This window comes from Coregonus clupeaformis, chromosome 17 (assembly GCF_020615455.1).
Source record: "Coregonus clupeaformis isolate EN_2021a chromosome 17, ASM2061545v1, whole genome shotgun sequence".
NCBI lineage: Eukaryota > Metazoa > Chordata > Actinopteri > Salmoniformes > Salmonidae > Coregonus > Coregonus clupeaformis.
Window position 1 is genome coordinate 24391892 of NC_059208.1, and position 20666 is coordinate 24412557.

Consider the following 20666-nt stretch of genomic DNA (forward strand, 5'->3'; position numbering starts at 1 on the left):
TGAGATGAGGGGTTTCCCACAGATCAACTGCAAAACTTGCACATCATGCTGTTATTATGTAACCATTCCCCCACATTCAGATACTAAATTAAGAAATTATTTCAGAGAGCAGAATGTTTATTGTCATTAGAACAGAACAGAAAAAGGCTAGTGTATTGTACTGCCTTGAAGACAATGTAAACAGAAAACAAATCATTATTTGGGTTCCCTATTTACATTAGTTAGAACACAAATGTGAGAGAACAATTCAATAAAAAATAAATACAAAAGACATTTGAGGCATTAAAAATACTTAATTTACAGTATAGTGCAAATAGAAAGTTGAACACAAAGTTTGTATGAAACCTCTTATATTACAGGACTGTTCTTGTAATCAGTTTTTTCTTTGAGTACCTGAAAATCACTGAGGGGAGTATGATCATTTAACTAAAGTTTGATGCTATGATCTCAGAGTATTTGCAAAGCATATGTGACGCAGTAGAACTAATCATGTTGAAAATAGGCCTCCCGAGTGGCGCAGCGGTCTAAGGCACTACAGACCCAGGTTCGATCCCGGGCTGTGTCGCAGCCGGCCACGACCGGGAGACCCAAGAGGCGGCGCACAATTGGCCGAGCGTCTGGGTTAGGGGAGGGTTTGGCCGGCCGGGATGTCCTTGTCCCATAGCGCTCTAGCAACTCCTGTGGCGGGCCGGGCGCATGCAGGCTGACACGGTCGCCAGTTGTACAGTGTTTCCTCTGACACATTGGTGTGGCTGGCTTCCGGGTTAAGCGAGCAGTGCGGCTTGGCAAGGTCATGTTTTGGAGGATGCATGGCTCTCGACCTTCGCCTCTCCCAAGTCCCTACGGGAGTTGCAGTGATGGGACAAGACTGTAACTACCAATTGGATATCATGAAAATGGGTACCAAAATAAATGGTGAAAATGTGAGATGGTGACAGAAGTGGGATTTCAGTTTACATTGAGGATTGTCGGAGCCTTTGTTTTAGTCTTTCAGCTCCTCCCCTTCTTTGCGCTGGAAGCCAGTATTCTGCTTGTTCACCAGATCAGCATAGGTTCCACCTTTCTCCAGCAGCTCAACATGGCTCCCCTCCTCTAGCACCTTTCCCTCCTCGAGAACAACAATGTGATTGGCCTTCTCCACAGTGCTCAGCTTATGAGCAATCAACAGCACGGAGCAGGGGTTTGAGTCCTTGAGCAGAGCTTGGTGGACCTAAGGAGAGATACATGTTGAGTATGTTTGAATTAAAGCCCCTGAATTGTCAGAGATTAGCTGAGATTACAATACACTGTAAATCAATGATTAAAGTTAGGGAAGGAAACAGCCTCCATTGGGTTATATTGTGAATGATCAACAGCAACTGATTATCCACCCAAAATTGATTTATGTCAGTCTGTTGTAGTGAAAGATAACAAGATTCAGAGTTCTCCTACCAAATGCTCGCTCTCGGTGTCCAAGTTACTGGTGGCATCGTCCAGTACTAGAATCCGAGGCTGTCTGATCAGAGCTCTGGCGATGGCTATGCGTTGCTTCTGCCCTCCTGAAACATGGCCTCCCTTCTCCCCGGCATCTGTGGAATAAAGAACAACAATTAGGTATTTACATTTTTATTTTTTTGGTATGAACAGCAGAGCTGGATAACACACATACACTACAATCATATCATCAGTAGTTTGAGGAAGGAAAAGTACTAACAGTTCAAAGTCGAAGTCATGCAGAAAAAAGTGTAACTTTTTATCAGTAAGGACTAAACAAAGCCCCAAAGAAACAATATTACCAATCCTATCAGGATGAAGTCAATATGAATTAAGCTTTTGGGACATACCTGTATCATAGCCCTTGGGCAGGTCAGAGATGAACTTGTGGGCATTGGCCAGCCCAGCAGCCCGGTATATCTCCTCGTCGGAAGCGTCCTCTCGGCCATATTTGATGTTCTCCTTGACAGAACGTGCAAACAACACCGGCTCCTGACTCACCACACTGATCTGAGAGACATTATTCATTAGTTGGTTAATAACTTCTTGGCAAACATTGTGATCATGTAGTGTTCTTTAAAGGCTGGTGGCTATTTATGTTACGCACTAATATAGCTTAGAGGAAGAGTAACATTGCTTCCATTGCTGTTCGTAATGACCTTGTCGTGTAGGTACTGGTTCTTGTAGCTGTGCAGTGGCTTTCCATCCAATAGGATCTCTCCTTCCTGGGGCAGGTAGAACCTCTCCAGCAGGCTCACACAGGTGCTCTTCCCTGATCCAGAAGCCCCCACCAGGGCAGTGATCTGCCCAGGCCTCAGCTCCAGAGACAGGCCCTGGGAGATAGAGAGAAATTGTAATTTAATGTATGTTATTTTAATTCATATCCAGTATATAGTATACTGTAAATATAATGTAGATACCTTGAGCACAGGTGTATCTTCCCTGGTAGGGTAGGTAAATGTGACATTCTTGAACTGAACATGTCCCTCAAGTTTCTGTGGGGCAAGGGAGCCTTCTGGAGGAACCTGGGGCTGTCGGTCCACATACTCAAATATCTTCTCTGAGCCGCCGATCGCCCTCATCACACTTGGGTAACACGACATCACAGACTGCCAGACAGGAGGTGTAAAAGCGACACCAGTAAGTGACTGTCAAAATGTTGCTACTCAAAACTCTAGTTATGATTCAAATGTTTTGATACTGATAAATCATGTTGACCCCTATTTTACTGTAGAACAAATTGGCAGTGCCTTGTTAGGGTGTGTACATTTCGGTTTGTTTGTATTTGGTAGTAGGGATCAAGCATAAGATGGCTGCTGGTAGATTGAATGGAGACTGTTTATCTATGGCCTTACCTCCACAGCAGAGGAGAACTGGAGCTCGTAGAGCACAAAGGCCACAAGGTCCCCACTGCTGACGGTCCCCCCTGTCACCAGACTACCACCATAGTACAGGATACTGACCTTCAGGAACAGGCTTGACATCTGAAAGGGAGACAGATGGGGTTATTATTGATTATGACTAGGGCCCAGAGTTTTCCAGATCATGTAACCAGGAAGAACTCTGGGACCTACAGTAGTTATAGTCTATCACAATGGCCCAGAGCTTTCCCTAGTCTGTTCACATGGTCAGGAAAAACTCAGGGCCCTTATTACAGACAAATTCATGCACCCTCATGAGTCAATGTGCAATCCAAGCTTTTTGGAACTGAATTTGGATAAATTGCTCTCACTCTGTGACTGTTTACAATTGAAGCTGAGACTCACGCTATTGGTCCAGGTCGAGGCTGCGTAGGCTGCTGCTTCCTCTTTATTCAGAGAGTAGGTCTTCTCCAGCCTCTTCCTGTAGCGCTCTGTCTCGCCCTCCTCATTGGCAAAGCTGCGCACTGTCTTCATGGAGGAGAAGGTCTCCGTGGCAACATCATTGGCCTGGGCTAGTGACTTTTGAACCTTCGCACCGAGCTCCTGGGACAAAAACAATATTCACAGTTACATTCTGATTGGTCAGGTAACATTCTGACCTGTCTGCTCTGTGGTGCTATTTTTGTGACTGTGGCTTGTAGAATCAAGAATCAAGAAACTGCAACTCTCAGACAATGTTACTAATCACGGGAGTGTTCAGTAGTTCACAGAACTACCCCCACTATAGCCTGGTCCCAGATCTGTTTATGCTGTTTAGCCAACTCTTATTGTCATTGTCACCCCATACATTTAGTCAAGAAGGCGCAAACAGATCTGGGACCAGGCTACTTCTACTACAATAGGTTAGAAAAGGTCTGATTTCCTGTACCTGGTACCACTTGCCGGATATCTTTGGTATGACCCAGATGATAGGAAGCCCCATAGCGGTGAAGAGTGACAGCTTCCAGGAGAGATTGAGCATGAAGATGAAGAGGAAAGTGACACGCATGAAGTACCACATCAGCAGACTCAACCTCTCACTCAGAGACTCACTCATGTCGTTGGTGTCCGTGGTGATGCGTGACACAAGGTCACCTGGAACAAAGGTCATAGGTTAAGTTAGCCCCTTGGAGGGGACAGGGTGCAAATATATATCATATATATATAGCATAAAGCATAAATATATTGCATAAAGAAAGAAAAAAACACAATGCTCTTGACAGTATCACTCGTGTTTATTAAGATTAGCTCCTTTTCACTTAAAAACACCTGGGATATATCCTTGGGACATACTGTATATGTTCATCAGTTAGCTTTGAATAAATTAGTAACCCAGCTATTGTATAAAAAACATATATTTAAGAAGGTGGAGTACAGGTAACTGCCAAAATAAAGGAATCACTTGAGGAAATGAGGGATACATAGCATATTGAAAGCAGGTGCTTCCACACAGTTGTGGTTCCTGAGTTAATTAAGCAATGAACATTCCTTGCTTAGGGTCATGTATAAATATGTCCAGCTGCCCATTATTTGGGCTACCATGGCTAGAAGAGATCTCAGTGACTTTGAAAGTGGGTTCTCAAAGAGCATTGGGAGTTTAAAGGGGGTGTGTGTCTCAGTCACTAGATCTCAACCCAATTGGACACTTATGGGAGATTCTGGAGCGGCACCTAAGACAGCGTTTTCCACCACCATCAACGGTGGTGTCAATCCCCCCAATAAAGTTCCAGACACTTGTAGAATCTATGCCAGGGCACATTGAAGCTATTCCGGCGGCTAGTGGTGGCCCAACGCCCTATTAAGACACTGTATGTTGGTGTTTCATTTATTTAGGCAGTTACCTGTAGATTACAATGAGATGTGACTCACCTGTCTGTGCTTTGTCAAAGAAAGCGATCTCCTGCTTCAGCACTGACTGGAAGACTAGGCCCTGGATGGAGGTGTGTATGCGACTCATGGTGATGTTGTAGATGAGATCACACACAAACTCACACACAGCACTGAATGATGAAGATGGGAGAAGGAGGGCAAAGAAACATGTTACTACAGTATCATTACAATAGATGCCTTAAGGAAGTGGTTAGGAAGCTTGAAACCTAAAAAACAGGAGTATCAAACACTGAGCATCAATTGGAAGGACTCAAGATAATCGTATTGCCAATTATTGATCTATGCTGTACTATACCTCATGACTGTAATCAGAGACATGACTGTGATGGCGTAAGTGAAGGCTTCAGGCTCGTCTTCATTCATGATCCAGTCTGTCATTCGGCCGGTGTAGTGGGGAATAGCCATCTCACCAAGGGAAGAGATGACGACAAGACTCAGCACTGCTCCGAAGCGTATGATGTAAGGCTTCATGTATCCCATCAGTTTCTCTAGAGAGGCCCCAGTCTTCTTCTGTGGTTCCTTGGTTGGCTTGGTAATAAGAGAAGGGACGTAGCGTGTCCAGTACAACCATGCTACGACTGTTACGCAGTAGCCCTGAAGTAGCTGAAAAACAAGTGATTTTAGTCCGTTAGGTTTGTTCATTTTTAAAACAAAAAGGGTATATATATATATATATATTAACATAATTATAGCAATATAGACTTTTCACCCACCCCCTGCCAGGAGTGCCATCCCCATAGCTGCCCCAAGATGGACTGGCCACATGCCCAGAGAAGGCTGATGTAGAGTGGGCAGTGGAAGCAGAGGACCCCCATGCTCTGGAGTCCCTCGAAGCTGCTCATCCATGGGGGACTTCCAGGGAACATGAAGGTGAGAAAGAGGTGGAGGCCGGCACGGAGCAGGCTTCCACCCCACAAGGTGATAAGGGGATGAGGGAGGAGGAGAGGAGAGAGTTGGGACAAGCGGACTGTCTGCACCACACACACATCCATGCACAGGAAGACCAGCGGAAAGAAGTTCATTTTCGGCATTCCAAACAGGCTCTAGAACAGGAGGTTGGGACAGACAGATAATGAGGTTGAGGAACATCATATCCAGGGGTTAAATTGAGGAGGACTAAGTGGGATTCCATATGGAAAATGAAATGTGCACATAGATCTGTTATAGCCTATTATCGAAAAAGTGGCAATTTGAGAATTAGTTCACACAAAATCCCAATTAAACCCCTTGGACATAGATTATCTGAAAATATTGGAGGGAGTGTGACCATTTAATGAAAAACAGCTGACCGACTAATAAGGGACAACATTGGGTGCTGGAGTGTGTAATCAACTGTTATCTTATGGCGCTTCATTTATACTTTCACTTTCAATTAGGTTAATTTCAAAGTCGTTTTAAGCTTCAGGATGAATATGACGAATAGTAATAACACATTACAATACTTGCTGTAATATATAATACAATATAACAAGTTTAAATTCCTTTAAAAAATATAGACTACTCACGGTTGCATGTGGGCTCTTACGAGTGAGGTTGCAATTTCTTCTGAATTTCAAGGAAACGATAGCCTATATATATTAAGAATATATCTAGCCTATATTCTAAGTTACACCCTCATGTAAATGGGAATCTTCGCATTAATTTTGTTAAACAGCAGTCTGCGACTGGACTGGATGACCCCACGTTCGAGTTGCTGATTGTGCTTCATAATGAAACCGAAAGTACATAACTGGAAAGTCCCTTTTGACCGACCCGCCCCCTCTTGACATGCCATACTGAGTTTGGTAAATGCCGATTTTAGATTAATTATACTATGCTATACTTTATGTGAAACGAGTAGGTGATTACTGTGTAAGGGCTTGATATATCTAAAAATGTTGTACAGTAAATTACTTACTGGCTGAGTCATCTTGGAACTTGAAAGGAATCTGTTGAATAGCGACATCTTGTGGAAAGCTTGATGACCTACATGATGATAATCAAGCTCATTATCACCACTCCATTATTGATACATTATTGACATGATCATCTGTTGCATATTCGCCCTTTACATATATAAACTCATCATAAAAAATAAAATAAAAATTATATTTTGGGTTTTTGGCCAGATAACTCAAATGAAGGTAATGAGTAACTAGTATGCCTTAGCCTGAAATATACACCCCACCTCCCCACTCCAAAAACTTGAAACTGCACAAAACTTTGTGGTACCACCTACTGTGAGGCTGTTTCTTGGTACAATTGATGAGTCCTGTGGTTAAGGATGAAAGTAGAACCCCCTAGTTTCCTGTTCCTGGATCCATCCTTTCATTTGAGACAGATACAGTGCTGCAGCTATATCTGTCTATTTTAAGACCCACCACATTCCTGGAGGTTATTATCTATTTTTTGAGATTTTGAAAGAGTTTTATTTGTAATTTCCAGTAGATAAGATTATGTTATTAAGATTATTAAGTTTAAAAAGTGAAATGTGAGGGCCCTACTCTTGGACCTGTATTCATAATGTGTCTCAGAGAAGGAGTGCTGATTTATGATCAATTTAGCCTTTTTGAACATAATGAATATGATTGCCTGAACAGGTGCGACCTTGATCGGCACTCCTATTCTGAGATGCTTTATGAATACAGGGCCTGGTTAATTTGACAGATTACATACATCTTGAGGCATTATAATCAGTAGAAAAACAGACTGCAGACTCACACAAAGTTCACACACAAATACACACACACACATACACAACACACACACACACACACACACACACACACACACACACACACACACACACACACATCCCGTTCCTATTCTTTTCCACACAGTGGCAGGAAGTTGTCCACATATCCGCAGTGCTTCTGAAAAATAATTAGAGAGAGGGAGGTGGGTGGTAGCAGCACTGGAGGTTGGGGTGTACCACTTTAGACATAAACTGTTCACACGGTCCCATTGTGAACGCGGTCAGGAGCGCTGTGAGACAGCAAGTTCTCCAGAAGAGACCCAGAGAGATACCCCACAACACTGTGAAAGTGCCGGAGTACAGACCTGCCGGACCTGCCATAGCCGGACCAAGGCATTGGACCTAGTAACCGCGCTGGTACAGCTGTGAGGATACTGAGAGAGAGAGTAGTCTACTGCCCTGTCTCCATCCTCCTGTCTGGGACCTGCCTGGCCCAATGATGCTGGTGCTGTGGACGGCTGTTCTGTTGGGTTTGAGCAGGTGGTGTCGAGGTGAGTCCCTCTTCCAGCTATTATCTTGTTGATATGATGTTAGATACCTGTGAGAGTGAGGTGGAGTCTCTACTAGGTAATCGACTGCAGAGAGGAAGTCCTACATGGTTCGTCCAGCAACAAATCAGACTTAGTTTTACATTGATGTTCTCACTTCTATGTTATATCGATTTCTGAGGATATATCATTAGGAGAAAATACTGTGACGTACTTGACATATATTGCTCTCACATCCTTTCGTCATCACTTTATAAGATGCTGCTTGAATGTGTCCCTGATTTAAAGATATGACTAACCAAAAAGTACTTTGCTTGCATAGCAGTCAAAGATTGTACAGCATTTCCTTGAATGGTCACTGCTATACAGTACACCATGTCTAATCCCAATTCTCTTGTGCTGTGATTGAATTGTCCCTCACACACCTGCCAAGCCTCTCCATTGTCCCACTCCATTACATTCCTCATTGCCAGGGTGACGACCTCCGACCTTCGTCCAGTCCCAGCCCACTCCATTTCCTGTTGCTATTCGCCTCTCTTGGAAACTTCCTGTTTGTGTCAGGCCTCCTATTTCCCGTTTCATGCTTCATGCCAAGGACACACCTTTCATAGCCTGCCTGGCCTGCACGGTACCAAGCATTGTTAACAATGAATGCTTGGTGGTGATAGATACACATAGGCCTACACAATACACAGCTTGAAAATGTAGGTCAAAGCACAGGTTCTTGTGTGATACAGTAATACAGTATTGTAATTAATGGATGCTTTTATCCAAAGTGATTCAGTTTAAGTTAGTGTATTAGTGTCAAGCTGGAATCTAACCTTTGTGTGTGTGTGTCTGTGTGTGTGTGTGATTCCTCCCCAATCAGCAGCAGCATCTCCCGGTGGTGACCCCTGGGCCCTATGTCCGTCCAGACAGTGTAAGGCCAAGTTTGGAGATGGGTCATGTGATAAGGAGTGCACCGAGCCCGAGTGTCTGAGAGACGGGTTCGACTGTCTGAGGGACAAAGGACACTGCAAGTAAGACACTGTAGCAGCAGGGAGATCTGGGCTACATTTCATTCCAGGAAGATGTTCCATCCCCTCTTCCCTTTGTTCACTCTCCTTCATGGATCTGACAGGACTGGATATGTGAAAGCAATATGGTGACTAACTCTTACCCAGTAGTCTCATATTCATGGTGAGGGGAGTGAATAAGGGCAGAGGGGAGAGAACATCTTCCTGGAATGAAACACACCCTGCTCTTTACTCTTTATCACTCTCCCTTTCCTTTTTTTCAACTGGGGTTCACGCTTTCTCTGCATCCCTCCAACTATCCCCCCCTCTCAGTTCAGGCCACATCCACTACTGCCGAGACCACTATGCCAACTCTTACTGTGACCAGGGCTGCGAAAGCGCAGCCTGTGGCTGGGACGGGAGTGACTGTCACAGGCACCACAACCCTCTGTGGGCTAAGGGCACCCTGCTCCTGCACACCCGCGTCCCCCTGCAACACGGCACATTCTCCAACAGTTCCCTTCTCTGGGCCCTCAGCACCCTCCTTCAGACGCCTCTCAAATTGCGCGGCACAGCGCCCCTTGACCCCAGCAAGGACCTCTTCACATTTAATCCCCAGCAGCTCGAAAATCTGCTGGCTCAAGCTTCCTCGGATGACTCAAATGGGTAACTATAAAGAGATTACGATTTTGCTTACCCTAATTTTTTACCTTAACCTAGTCTCTTTGGTTAACATCTCATCAATCTCCCTATCTCTCTCAAACAGCTCTCTCCTATTCCTGCAAGTGGATAACAGGCCGTGCTCCCGTCTGCCCTCTACCTGTTTCCCGTACGCCATCGAAGCAGCTAACTTCCTACGGGCTGCTACATCATCGACTCGTGCGTCATTCCCCTCTCACCCAGAATTAAAGGCCCTTATTAGTGTAAGAGGGATCGGGGAGGAAATAGGAGGGAGAGAGGAGGACCCAGTTGAGGAAAAAGAGGAAACTAATGGTATGTATCCTATTACATAGTGTTTGTGTGTGTGTGTGTGTGTGTAAAACTGTGTGTGTAAAACTGTGTGTGTGTGTGTGTAAGACTGTGTGTGTGTGTGTGTAAATGTGAGTACCACCTAATATCTTTGCCCCCCTTCTCCGCACAGGAGCAACACCTCCATGGCTATGGGCTGTGATCGGCATGGCAACGGGCCTGGTACTGGCTTTGGTCTTGATGGTTGTCTTGGTGATCAGAAGGGTGAGACGACGACGAGCGGAGAGTGCTGGAGGAGGAGGAGGAGGAGGAGGAGGAGGAGGAGGAGGAGGAGAGAGGGTTAGGCACAGATCCACTGTCACTGAGAATGACAGCAGAGACCATGTGGCCAAGGCATGGGCACAGCACACACCCCACCGAGAGCAGAGGGGCAGGACAGGGAGAGAGAAAGACAGGAACGGGATAAAGAAGAAGAAAGCAAAGGAGGCTGAGAAGAAAAGACGCAGAGAGCCACTGGGGGAGGATGCCATTCGACTGCGGTGAGTGAAGATTAATGATTATGGGAGAAGTTAGAGGATGTTCAGTCCAGCAAATCAACAGTGCTGTGATCAGATAACAGTATGCTTCATTGTAATGGGTTGTATGGCTTTCAGCTGTTTCCATTAGGGTCATTTTACAATGTCTGTAAGGTCAAACTGTTGTGTTGGACTATCTCTATTTTACACAATATTAGTGATACTGTAGTCATATCCCATGTACAAAGTACTGCTATTCACAGCATAACGTATGATTTCAGGCCCCTGAAAAAGGACCTGGATATTGGAAGTGACACTGACTTTACCCAGAGTTCAATGGAGGACATCAACAGGTCCATCTGTGACCACCGAACTCAAGAGCAGAAGCACTACCGCAGCCCTCCGAGCCACCCACAAACACCCATACAACGTAAGATCACCTCCTGATAATGGTTAACATTATGTATTAATAGGCTTGTAAAATTATTAATTATTCCCTTACATTAACAGGTTTGGAGAGCCTTTAACTGGTCACAATTTACGGTTTGCACAAGCATGTAACTAAATTGACTTTCAGCTCCACTTTTAGCTCCCCCAAGAGGATGGGAGAGAAATGCTGTCCCGTCTCCACATCACAGAACACCCAATCAAGTGAGTGTCATAAATATTCACATAAATATCAATATGTTTATTTAAATTGTAGATTTAGCTGGTTATTATTTACAGTATTCTATTTTGACCAAACCAAACATTATGTTGACAGTCTGCTTCGGTTCAGTGGTGTGGTCCAGATGGGTCAGTGGTCCTGATTCGTGCGGTCCGGAGTGGGCTTGACCGTGTGGTCCTGGAGCTGCTACGAGCTGGGGTGCCGGTCAACAACACAGACCACACTGGTATTAATTTACTCTCCCAATTTCCCAATGATATTATTAACCAAAATGTAGGCTAGACGGTAAAATAAACCAAGTAAACTCAACTTCCCTGTAGAGTGTCATGGGAGGATTATTGTGCAAATGTATTTTAAAAATCAATATTGCATGGAACAAATGCCCATAAATGTTATGTAGCGTCCATAGGTGTTATAACGAGCTTATAAACACACTGCCTCACATAAATATTACTATATTGTATTACTTTGAGGGGTTGAGTAACCAGTGTAACTGACCCCATCTCTCTCTGGTCCTCCCCATGTCACGTCCCTTTTTGTGTCCCTTCTCTTCTCTTCTGTTCTGGTAAAACCTCCATGGCTTCCCACTCTTCCCTTCCATTCCTCTCTACAGCACCCCTTCTGCCCCCCTCTCAAACCGATACAGAAGTTAATGTGCCCTAGTGCCCAGGCAGTGTGGATGTACCATATTAACCTCCCTTGCTCTTCTCTCTCTCTCTTTCTCTTCCTCTATCTCTCTCTCACACTATCTCTCTCTCTCCCTCTCGGGCTGATTCACTGGTCCCTCACCATCATTTGCATTCCCATTTCCTCTCTTTCAAAATCACCCTCTTCCTCGTCTTTCACCCTTTGGGCTTGACTCTGTTGTATAATGTTTGTTCACTGGCTGACTTACTCCCTCTCTTTCTGTACTGAACTCCCACCTTCCTTCACTCACCTTCCTCCACTTGAAATGCACTCTCTCTCTCAGGGAGATCAGCCCTCCACTGGGCATGCTCAGTTAACCACCTCTCCTTGACAAGAACCCTCACTCGCTACGGTGCTGCAGTGGACCTACAGGACAACAAGGTACCAAGGCCAGCAGAAGCCTCTGCTTTTATGATTCTTCACATGCTAGTATGAAGATTTAGGAAGATTAACTTCGAAGGAACTATATATTCTCCCATATTATTGCTTCGACACTCCCATTCTCTGATATATACCACTCCCATTATCTGATAGGGTGAGACTGCTCTGTTCCTCTCCGCCCTCCATGGTTGCTACGACACCGCCCGGTTCCTGCTCCTGAACGGGGCCAATCAGAATCTGTCTGATCGCAGAGGACGCCGGGCACTGGATGTTGCCCGAGAGGGAATGCATCATCAAGTCCTGGAGCTCCTATTGGCTCACAGGGTTCAGAGAGGGCCTATTCCTATGGAGCAAGCCAATGATATGCTGTGGGATGAGCGTGCCTTGCTCTATAGCCAGTGGATGAATTCCCCTGGGCTCCCTGGGAGAAGTGCCTCCTTCTCTGGTGTCATAGGGCATCGGGATATGTCCTCGCCTCCACCAAGGTAAGGTCTTGTGGCATTTGGCACTTCTACTCACAATAACATTTAGCAATTTACCAATCTTGATGATAAGGCAAATTCATCACTGCCTACGCTTATGATCTCCCTCTTCTTTTGACAGTGATTGGTCAATGGGCAGAGTGCAGTGCCCTTCCCCTCAGAACTGGCGGCCACAGCTCAATCAATCAGTGACCGCATTGGTCACCCCAAGAATCATGGGGCGTCCCCCACGGCCAATCAGCACTCTGCAGGAAGTTACCTCAGAGGACGAAGATCGTGAAAGGCCCCAGGAAGTCCCGAGAGCAGCGACACCGCACTTCCTGTTACCCCAGCCTGCTCCTCGACAGCGGTCCTTCTCCTGTACCCAGAATGCACTGCAGCGTCGCTCCAGTTCACACCAGCCCGAACCGACTTATGTTGCCTTATCAGAGAAAATAGCCAATGAGCCCATAGAAAGAGTGATCGTGGTCCCTCCTACAGATGCTCCCACCAAATCAGATCGTAGATCAATAGTCGATAGTAGCGATAACCCCAGCAGGGCGGCAACAGAGATTGAGGCAGCAAGCTCTAAAAATACAGACCAGAAAGCCCGAAGTGAGAAGCTAAATAACCACATGCCTGACTCTAACCAAACAGCTTTGTAAGGGACAGGGCCGGGCTGTGAGATATCATGCTGAAATGACCCCAAATACCATCATGTCAATCATGTACTGTTTACATTTTCTGTAACAGGCCCCTTGCCCATAAATAACAGTAGATTGACAGACGGGATATAAACTCAATCAATAAATGAGTAACTTAATTGACTCTAAATATCTAAATCAATAAACTATGGAATGATTCATGTGCAATTTTTTCTTCTTCTGCCGTATTAGGAGGTGACCTGTCTCTTATGCTGATATCAACCAATCAAGACAGACCAACTGACTGAATACAGAGTCTTTATTGTAAAAGAGGTAGAGAATAAAGGTGTTTTTCACTCACTGTACAGAATGACAGCACAGTTGATATATTCATTCAAACCGTTAATATAACCAGCACACACACTTCATTCATGATATAGACAAACACACACACACACACACAAGCCCAGTAGAAAAGAGAAAACAAACACAAAATCTTTGGATTTTCTCTATTGCCCCCACATCCTCTAAATGCAACTATATCTGAGCTTTAAACAAAAATCGTAAAATAGTTGTAATAACAGCATTAATAATATAGCCTAATTAAACAATGGTAATGCAATTTCCCAAGCCTACCTGCCCACATACCACAGTAACATATAAAGTAGTGGAAAACGAAACCCATGATCCCAACTAAACATCACACACACACACACACACACATTCAACTCATACAAACATAATGAACAGTATCATCGGACAGTAAGAAACAGAAAAGACATACAAAAACTGCAGCCAAGTAAGAGTGATATCATTCTTTCAGTCTTTTTCCGTTGTCAATCTTTCCATCTATGTCATCGACGTAAAGGGGGCGTGACCATCAGTCAGAATCCCCAGAGTGGTCGTTTCCCGGGGAAGTGGCAGAGGGGGGCGTGTTTTGTCCTTGCCAGTTCCCATTGGTCTGCCAAAGAGAAAAAGAGGGGGCGAAAAAGACGTGGTGACTTGTAGTGGCATTAACCTACATTAATCCCTCTCCACTCCAATACAACTCTTCCCCAAGGTTGTTGTTGTGAATGAGAATGTGCTCTCAATTAGCTACGAGCTAAAATAAAGATGATATGTAACATGAAGTGAATGACAGAGTTCCATACTTGCGCTCCCATGTAGACAGGCTGTTCTCCATTCATTGGCGGAACTCCCAGGAAAAGGTCTGGTCCAGTGAGAGAGAAGCCCCCCGATCCTGTGGAGGAACAAAAGGGGAGACGTCTTTAATAGGGGCTATTAGGCCTACAACATCACCCTGGTCCCAGATCTGTTTGTGCTGTAAAGCCGACTTCTACTGTCTAGGCAAGGAGTTGGAAAGACAGCACAAAAGGCCCGATTCCCACTTAGGAAATTACACCTTTCTTACGCACGCCTTTCCTACGCACTTCTCAGTAGCTGGTATTCAGACTTACCTTATTCAGTTGCGTAACGGGCTTTGCAGACGTGGTTCTGATTAAATGTAATTCAACCGCTGAAAACCCTCCCAACTGCTGGCCAACAGATTTTCTCGTGGAGTTTTCATTCAATAGGGTTTTCAGCACATTTATCTTAAGCCATCCCTTTAAATATGGTGTACCTTTTAGTTAGAATTTTGTTGACAGACTCAATAAAATATATCGAGAGAACAGGTATAGAATATTAGGGATCAATTAAATAAATATATGAATATTCGTCTCCGTTTTAGCACCAATTAGTAGATTTAAAAATACTCTGATCTTGTAGATTATTTAGGGTTAGGAAAGTATTTATGAATAAAAAATTTTTTTAAGGTTTGGAGAGCCTTTACGCACAAAAGAAAGAAAACGGTGGTTTGATTCATTCTGAAAATTGGCACATTCAGTTCTTTAACCCATGGTAATGTTGGAAGATTAGTGTACATGTAATTATAATAGGGAGAATAGTGTAAAATAGTAGGCTATACCCTCGTCTATTGCCTGCCCTAACCATGGAACTGTGTGATGACACAGCCAAGTATTGCGCCATGCGTTGGGTTCAAACTGTTACCGCTTGGTCTGCGCTCCGCTCCATAACGATTTAATTAGCCTACATGAAGTCATAGTAATTTTTCCTCAATAAAGTAATCACCATAGTCAGTGCTAGTAGCGCGAGTGTTAGTCCAAAGAAGGCAAGGCTGTTAGTGTTGGGGGGGGTGCTGTAGGATTAATCAAGGTACTCTTTGTAGAGGTAGGTTGGGGGGGGTGATGCACAGGACAGAGAAGAGCTTTGAATGGGATGAGAGGGAGCTGACCAGAGGTGGCAGAGCAGGTTGAAGGTAGGGTTTGAGCATAGTCTGAAGTAGAGGGGCAGTTCCCCTTGCTGCTCCGTAACACAAAAACACTAACAACCCATCCATTTCTATTACCAATTGAACCTTAAACTCAAAACCGTGTGTATCACTAGGCCTGGTTTCCTTTCCTCAGCTCTTACCTGTTGAGTTGGGTGTGTGTGGAGAGTCCTCGTTCTGTGTCGCCACGATGGCCGTCTTCATGGCATAGATGTTGGCCTCCTCTTGGAACTTCCCAATGTTCTTCTTGTAGCGGATTCTCTTATTGCCAAACCAGTTGCACACCTGTTCAGGTAAAGAGCCAGTAAGAGGTTGGTCAATGGGTCAACTGTATATGGACATATCAATTGATGAGCTAATAGTAAGGACAGAAAGAGAGAGACATACATTATATGAAGAAAGGTTACCTGAGAGACAGTGATGCTACACTGTTTGGCTAGTTCTTCTTTGGCCTCTTCACTGGGGTAGGGGTTGGAGAGATGGGAGTAGAAATACTCGTTCAGGACTTCCGTCGCCTGCTTGCTGAAGTTACGTCTCTTACGCCTGACAACACAAAGGTGAGTGTGTTGAGAGTGGGCATACAACCCAGGCAGAAGTGTACATTTCACAACTACAGTAACAACTGATATTGACACACAACAGTCATTCACAACCTGCACCATAATAACATGATTATGTACTGTACATATGAGTGGTATGACCATGAACCACTGTTCATTTATGGAATGTTTTATTTTTCATAAAAATGCTACCTGTATATGAATTGTCATTCACTGTCATGGCAAGTTTTGACAGGTGTTGTGTCACCCCAATAACAGTGTTATACACTGACCTGGCGTCGAGGAAGCGGGACCTCAGGATCATGACGGCCTCGCAGGTGCTCTGCTTGAGTTGTGTCTGGATGGAGCTGAACTTGCGGTGGATGATGGCCACCATGCGCTCGATCTCCCGCGGTGACACGGGTCGCGTACGCGACTGCTCCCTCAGCAGGTTCATCACGTGGGTAGTGAACTCACTACAGGCCTACAGGAGACACGGAGAGAGAGGGGGGATTGGAGACAGATATGGATGGAAGTCAATAGCGGGCCGATACTGTTGACGTCTGTCATTTATGTTCACCTTCAACTCTCTCACCTAAATTATAACATCACCTCATTTTGGTTTACTTCGCTACAGGGTGTCATTTTCAGTATGTGCAAAGTGTCAAGTCCCTCCACTTCAAATCAAGTACAGCGACTGACCCCGGCACACATGTATGCCAGAGTCGATATGAGTTTCGAATCGAACCACTGCTCTTTGACTCACCCTCCCTCCATCTTCCCCGTCTTTCCAACACTTTAATATCTTTTCAATAAAGCAAAAAACAATACAAAAGGAGTGGGACTGCCCTACTGCTTTAAGAAAAAATAAACTAGAAAAGTACCTGGTCATATTTCTCCATCTCAGTGTGATAGATGTTGCGAATCTGGCTCAACTTGCTTTTGTAGTCTGAGTGCTCCAGTGAGCTGTCTGGCGACATCCCTCCGGAGCTGGTGGCTGCAGATACCGCCGCTGCCGCCCCGCCACCTTTCTCCGGCCCAGCCACACCCTCCGCCAGCAGCATGTTGTCCAATCGCACCAGCTGTGGGTCCTGTGATTCTTCCTCCTGAGCATTTCGCATTGATAGGCCTGCAACAAGAGATGTCTGTCAATCTGATTCATGGTAAATTAAGAGTTACAATGTCTCCTATTACACTGAACAAAAATATAAACACAACATGCAACAATTTCAAAGATTTTACTGAGTTACAGTTCATATAAGGAAATCAGTCAATTGAAATTAATTAATTAGGCTCTAATCTATGGATTTCACATGACTGGGAAAACAGATATGCGTCTGTTGGTCACAGATTCCTTAAAAAAAAAAGTAGGGGCTTGGATCAGAAAACCAGTCAGTATCTGGTGTGACCACCATTTGCCTCATGCAGCTCGACACATCTCCTTTGCATAGAGTTGATCAGGCTGTTTATTGTGGCCTCTGGAATGTTTTCCCACTCCTCTTCAATGGCTGTGCGAAGTTGCTGGATATTGGCGGGAACTGGAACACACTGTCGTACACGTCGATCCAGAGCATCCCAAACATGCTCAATGGGTGACATTGTGCAGGCCATGGAAGAACTGGGACATTTTCAGCTTCCAGGAATTGTGTACAGATCCTTGCGACATGGGGCTGTGCATTATCATGCTGAAACATGAGATGATGGCGGCGGATGAATGCCACGACAATGGGCCTCAGGATCTCGTCACGGTCTCTCTGTGCATTCAAATTCCCATCGATAAAATGCAATTGTGTTCATTGTCCGTATCTTATGCCTGCCCATACCATAACCCCACCGCCACCATAGGGCGCTCTGTTCACAACTTTGACATCAGCAAACCGCTCGCCCACACGACGCCATACACGCTGTCTGCCATCTGCCCGGTACATTTGAAACCGGGATTAATCCGTGAAGAGCACACTTCTCCAGCATGCCAGTGGCCATCGAAGGTGAGCATTTGCCCACTGAAGTCGGTTACGACACCGAACTGCAGTCAGGTCAAGACCCTGGTGAGGACGACGAGCACGCAGATGAGCTTCCCTGAGACAGTTTTGACAGTTTGTGCAGAAATTCTTTGGTTGTGAATTCCCGCAGTTTCATCAGCTGTCCGGGTGGCTGTTCTCAGACGATCCTGCAGGTGAAGAAGCCAGATCTGGATGTCCTGGGCTGGTATGGTTACACATGGTCTGCTTTTGTGAGCCTGGTTGGACATACTGCCAAATTCTCTAAAACGACGTTGGAGGCAGCTTATGGTAGAGAAATTAACATTAATTTATCTGGCAACAGCTCTGGTGGACATTCCTGCAGTCAGCATGCCATTTGCACGCTCCCTCAAAACTTCAGACATCTGTGGCATTGTGTTGTGTGACATAACTGCACATTTTAGAGTGGCCTTTTATTGTCCTCAGCACAAGGTGCACCTGTGTAATGATCATGCTGTTTAATCAGCTTCTTGATATGCCACACCTGTCAGGTGGATTGATTATCTTGGCAAAGGAGAAATGCTCACTAACAGCTATGTAAACAAATTTGTGCACAACATTTGAGAGAAATGTGCATATGGAACATATCTGGGATATTTTATTTCAGCTCGTGAAACATGGGACCAACACTTTACATGTTGCGTTTATATTTTTGTTCAGTGTATATTAAAATATTCTCCCTCTGAGGTAGACTTGGAGAAGCACTATGTGGATGAAACAAATAAAGGAAGGCTCATCTTGCGGCAAAATGAGAAAAGTAATCTAACGTAACTGCGTGGATCATGCACAACTCATTATTATTGTGATGGAGCCAACATCTTCCTCTGTTTTCATCACAGATGGTCAGAAACTTTTAAACGAATTAGCTACACGTTTTAAATCAAACTAAGGGTTTCAATTAGTTAAAATGAACTTACCTGTTTTCTCTTTGATCTCGCATAAGACGCTGAACAAAGCTGGTTTCATTCGATGGCAATTCAATGCGTGTTTTCTGAAGATTGAAAAAAATATGATTGTTATTATTAGCTAGCTATCTAGTTTATCTAGTTAGCTATTTAGCAACGAGCAATTAGCACCAACAAAACGGACAAATATTTGTTTAGTTAGCTAGCTGCCTGCTTTCACACGCTTGATTTCGCTAGCTAACTTTAGCTAGATGACATTCACGACAACAACAAACATCGGCTCTGTTGTTCGTGACATTTGGACGTGGAGTTCACTGCAGCCTGCTATGCTAACGTTAGCCACATAATGCTATAGCTAGCAGCAGCTACAATATGTAGCTAATATGTTAACATCTTATTCGTAGAACAAATGTAACATGAAATGGATAATGTCAAGATTATGGCCACAGTCCGTTTATAATATTTTGCTATTCATATACATGTAAATCTAACCGGCCATCGCGTTAGTAGTAACACATTATTAGCTAGTTAGCAAGCTAACAATAAAACAATAGAGCATAGCTAGCTAGCTAACTAACTGGCAAGTTTTAGCTTAGCAAGAATTCACCCTCTTCCGAGTTTGCCACCAAAAAAAATAGTTTGTTATAAATGTCACACCAAAAGGCGTGTAAAAGGCCAGGGGAAGAAGTAATAACCAGTTAATAAACAACGTATCATGAAACAAAGCCAGTTAGCTCGCTAGCAACGTTGGCTACCTAGCTTGCTAAGTAAAACACTTCAAAGTTATTATTTTTTTGAAAACTTCTGAAAACTTTAGCTAACTCTTGGGCATTGAGCCACTTTGCAGCAAGGTGTAACTAAATCGGAATAAGTTAGTAAAAATTATGACTAACTTTGCTTGCGCTTCGTCCAAACTTTGGTCGGTGATGGTCATGATTTGTTGCAATATGTCACCAATGTCTCTGCGGCTTTCATGTCCATTTTCTGCGCCTTCGTGGCCCGGGTCTCCGTCGGAGCGGTGGTGGGAAGATGGATGAACCGAGTTTAGTGGGTGCATACTGGGGTGAGAGCTCAGGCCAAGGCCCCGGCCGTTAGAGGGCCCGTTGCCAGTGAGAGCCTGCTGCTGCAACATCCTGAGCGGCACACAGCGGCGCCGGCGACTAATCACGGTCACACACCCTTCAAAACTCAAACACTAGAGTCCCCTAGCGATTACCAGAGAAAAAGTATCTAACAAGAATGTTCATAAAATTCGAATTGTACTCCAGACAGAGCACATAGGCTACTGTACTAGGGATATTCATAGCTATGACTTTTAAACTAAGTAAGTCTTCTACACAATCAGGTAGATGGATATAACTTTAAGACAACTGTGTGTGTAGGCCTATGTGTGTGAGAGAGACAGAAACAGAAAGAGAGAAGAGGGGGATCTTTCAATCTCAAAGTAGCCTAATACAATGAGCATTTGCATCCATGATGGGCGAGGGATCATCTTCTGATTTCATATCAGCTAATTTAATAATGCATCAACTTCAAAATAAGGTCACAGGTCTTTACCAATGAAATCA

General features: G+C 44.5%; 3 protein-coding genes across 7 annotated transcripts; 1 reads left to right on the forward strand and 2 right to left on the reverse strand.

Moving 5' to 3' along the window:
* Positions 1–806: 806 nt before the first annotated feature.
* Positions 807–6460, reverse strand: LOC121559689 (antigen peptide transporter 1). 2 transcript variants are annotated; one of them, XM_045226637.1, is made up of 13 exons: positions 6269–6460; positions 5477–5806; positions 5059–5366; positions 4743–4873; positions 3763–3968; positions 3240–3437; positions 2829–2957; positions 2394–2582; positions 2133–2306; positions 1824–1983; positions 1432–1568; positions 958–1210; positions 807–840 (listed from the first exon to the last, which is right to left on the reverse strand). In XM_045226637.1, the coding sequence occupies exons 2-12, from the start codon at positions 5792–5794 to the stop codon at positions 983–985; spliced, it is 2178 nt and encodes a 725-aa protein (XP_045082572.1). In that variant the 5' UTR covers positions 5795–5806; positions 6269–6460; the 3' UTR covers positions 807–840; positions 958–982. The 2 variants fall into 2 exon arrangements, with proteins under 2 accessions (XP_045082572.1, XP_045082571.1); XM_045226636.1 differs by having other exon boundaries at positions 822–1210.
* Positions 6461–7679: 1219 nt separating this feature from the next.
* On the forward strand, positions 7680–13523 carry LOC121559695 (neurogenic locus notch homolog protein 3). 3 transcript variants are annotated; one of them, XM_041872811.2, is made up of 11 exons: positions 7680–7988; positions 8854–9004; positions 9314–9646; positions 9747–9973; positions 10122–10488; positions 10746–10894; positions 11042–11115; positions 11228–11357; positions 12102–12199; positions 12353–12684; positions 12803–13523. In XM_041872811.2, exons 1-11 carry the CDS (start codon positions 7934–7936, stop codon positions 13323–13325), a joined length of 2439 nt encoding a protein of 812 aa, XP_041728745.2. In that variant the 5' UTR covers positions 7680–7933; the 3' UTR covers positions 13326–13523. The 3 variants fall into 3 exon arrangements, with proteins under 3 accessions (XP_041728745.2, XP_041728747.2, XP_045082114.1); XM_041872813.2 differs by having other exon boundaries at positions 11054–11115; XM_045226179.1 differs by having other exon boundaries at positions 8857–9004.
* An 82-nt stretch (positions 13524–13605) lies between these two features.
* LOC121559696 (pre-B-cell leukemia transcription factor 2) lies at positions 13606–20278 on the reverse strand. 2 transcript variants are annotated; one of them, XM_041872816.2, is made up of 9 exons: positions 19992–20057; positions 19901–19902; positions 19111–19184; positions 17057–17301; positions 16466–16656; positions 16041–16176; positions 15777–15918; positions 14456–14544; positions 13606–14265 (listed from the first exon to the last, which is right to left on the reverse strand). In XM_041872816.2, the coding sequence occupies exons 3-9, from the start codon at positions 19157–19159 to the stop codon at positions 14185–14187; spliced, it is 933 nt and encodes a 310-aa protein (XP_041728750.1). In that variant the 5' UTR covers positions 19160–19184; positions 19901–19902; positions 19992–20057; the 3' UTR covers positions 13606–14184. The 2 variants fall into 2 exon arrangements, with proteins under 2 accessions (XP_041728750.1, XP_041728749.1); XM_041872815.2 differs by lacking the exon at positions 19901–19902 and having other exon boundaries at positions 19992–20278.
* Between the last annotated feature and the right edge of the window lie 388 nt (positions 20279–20666).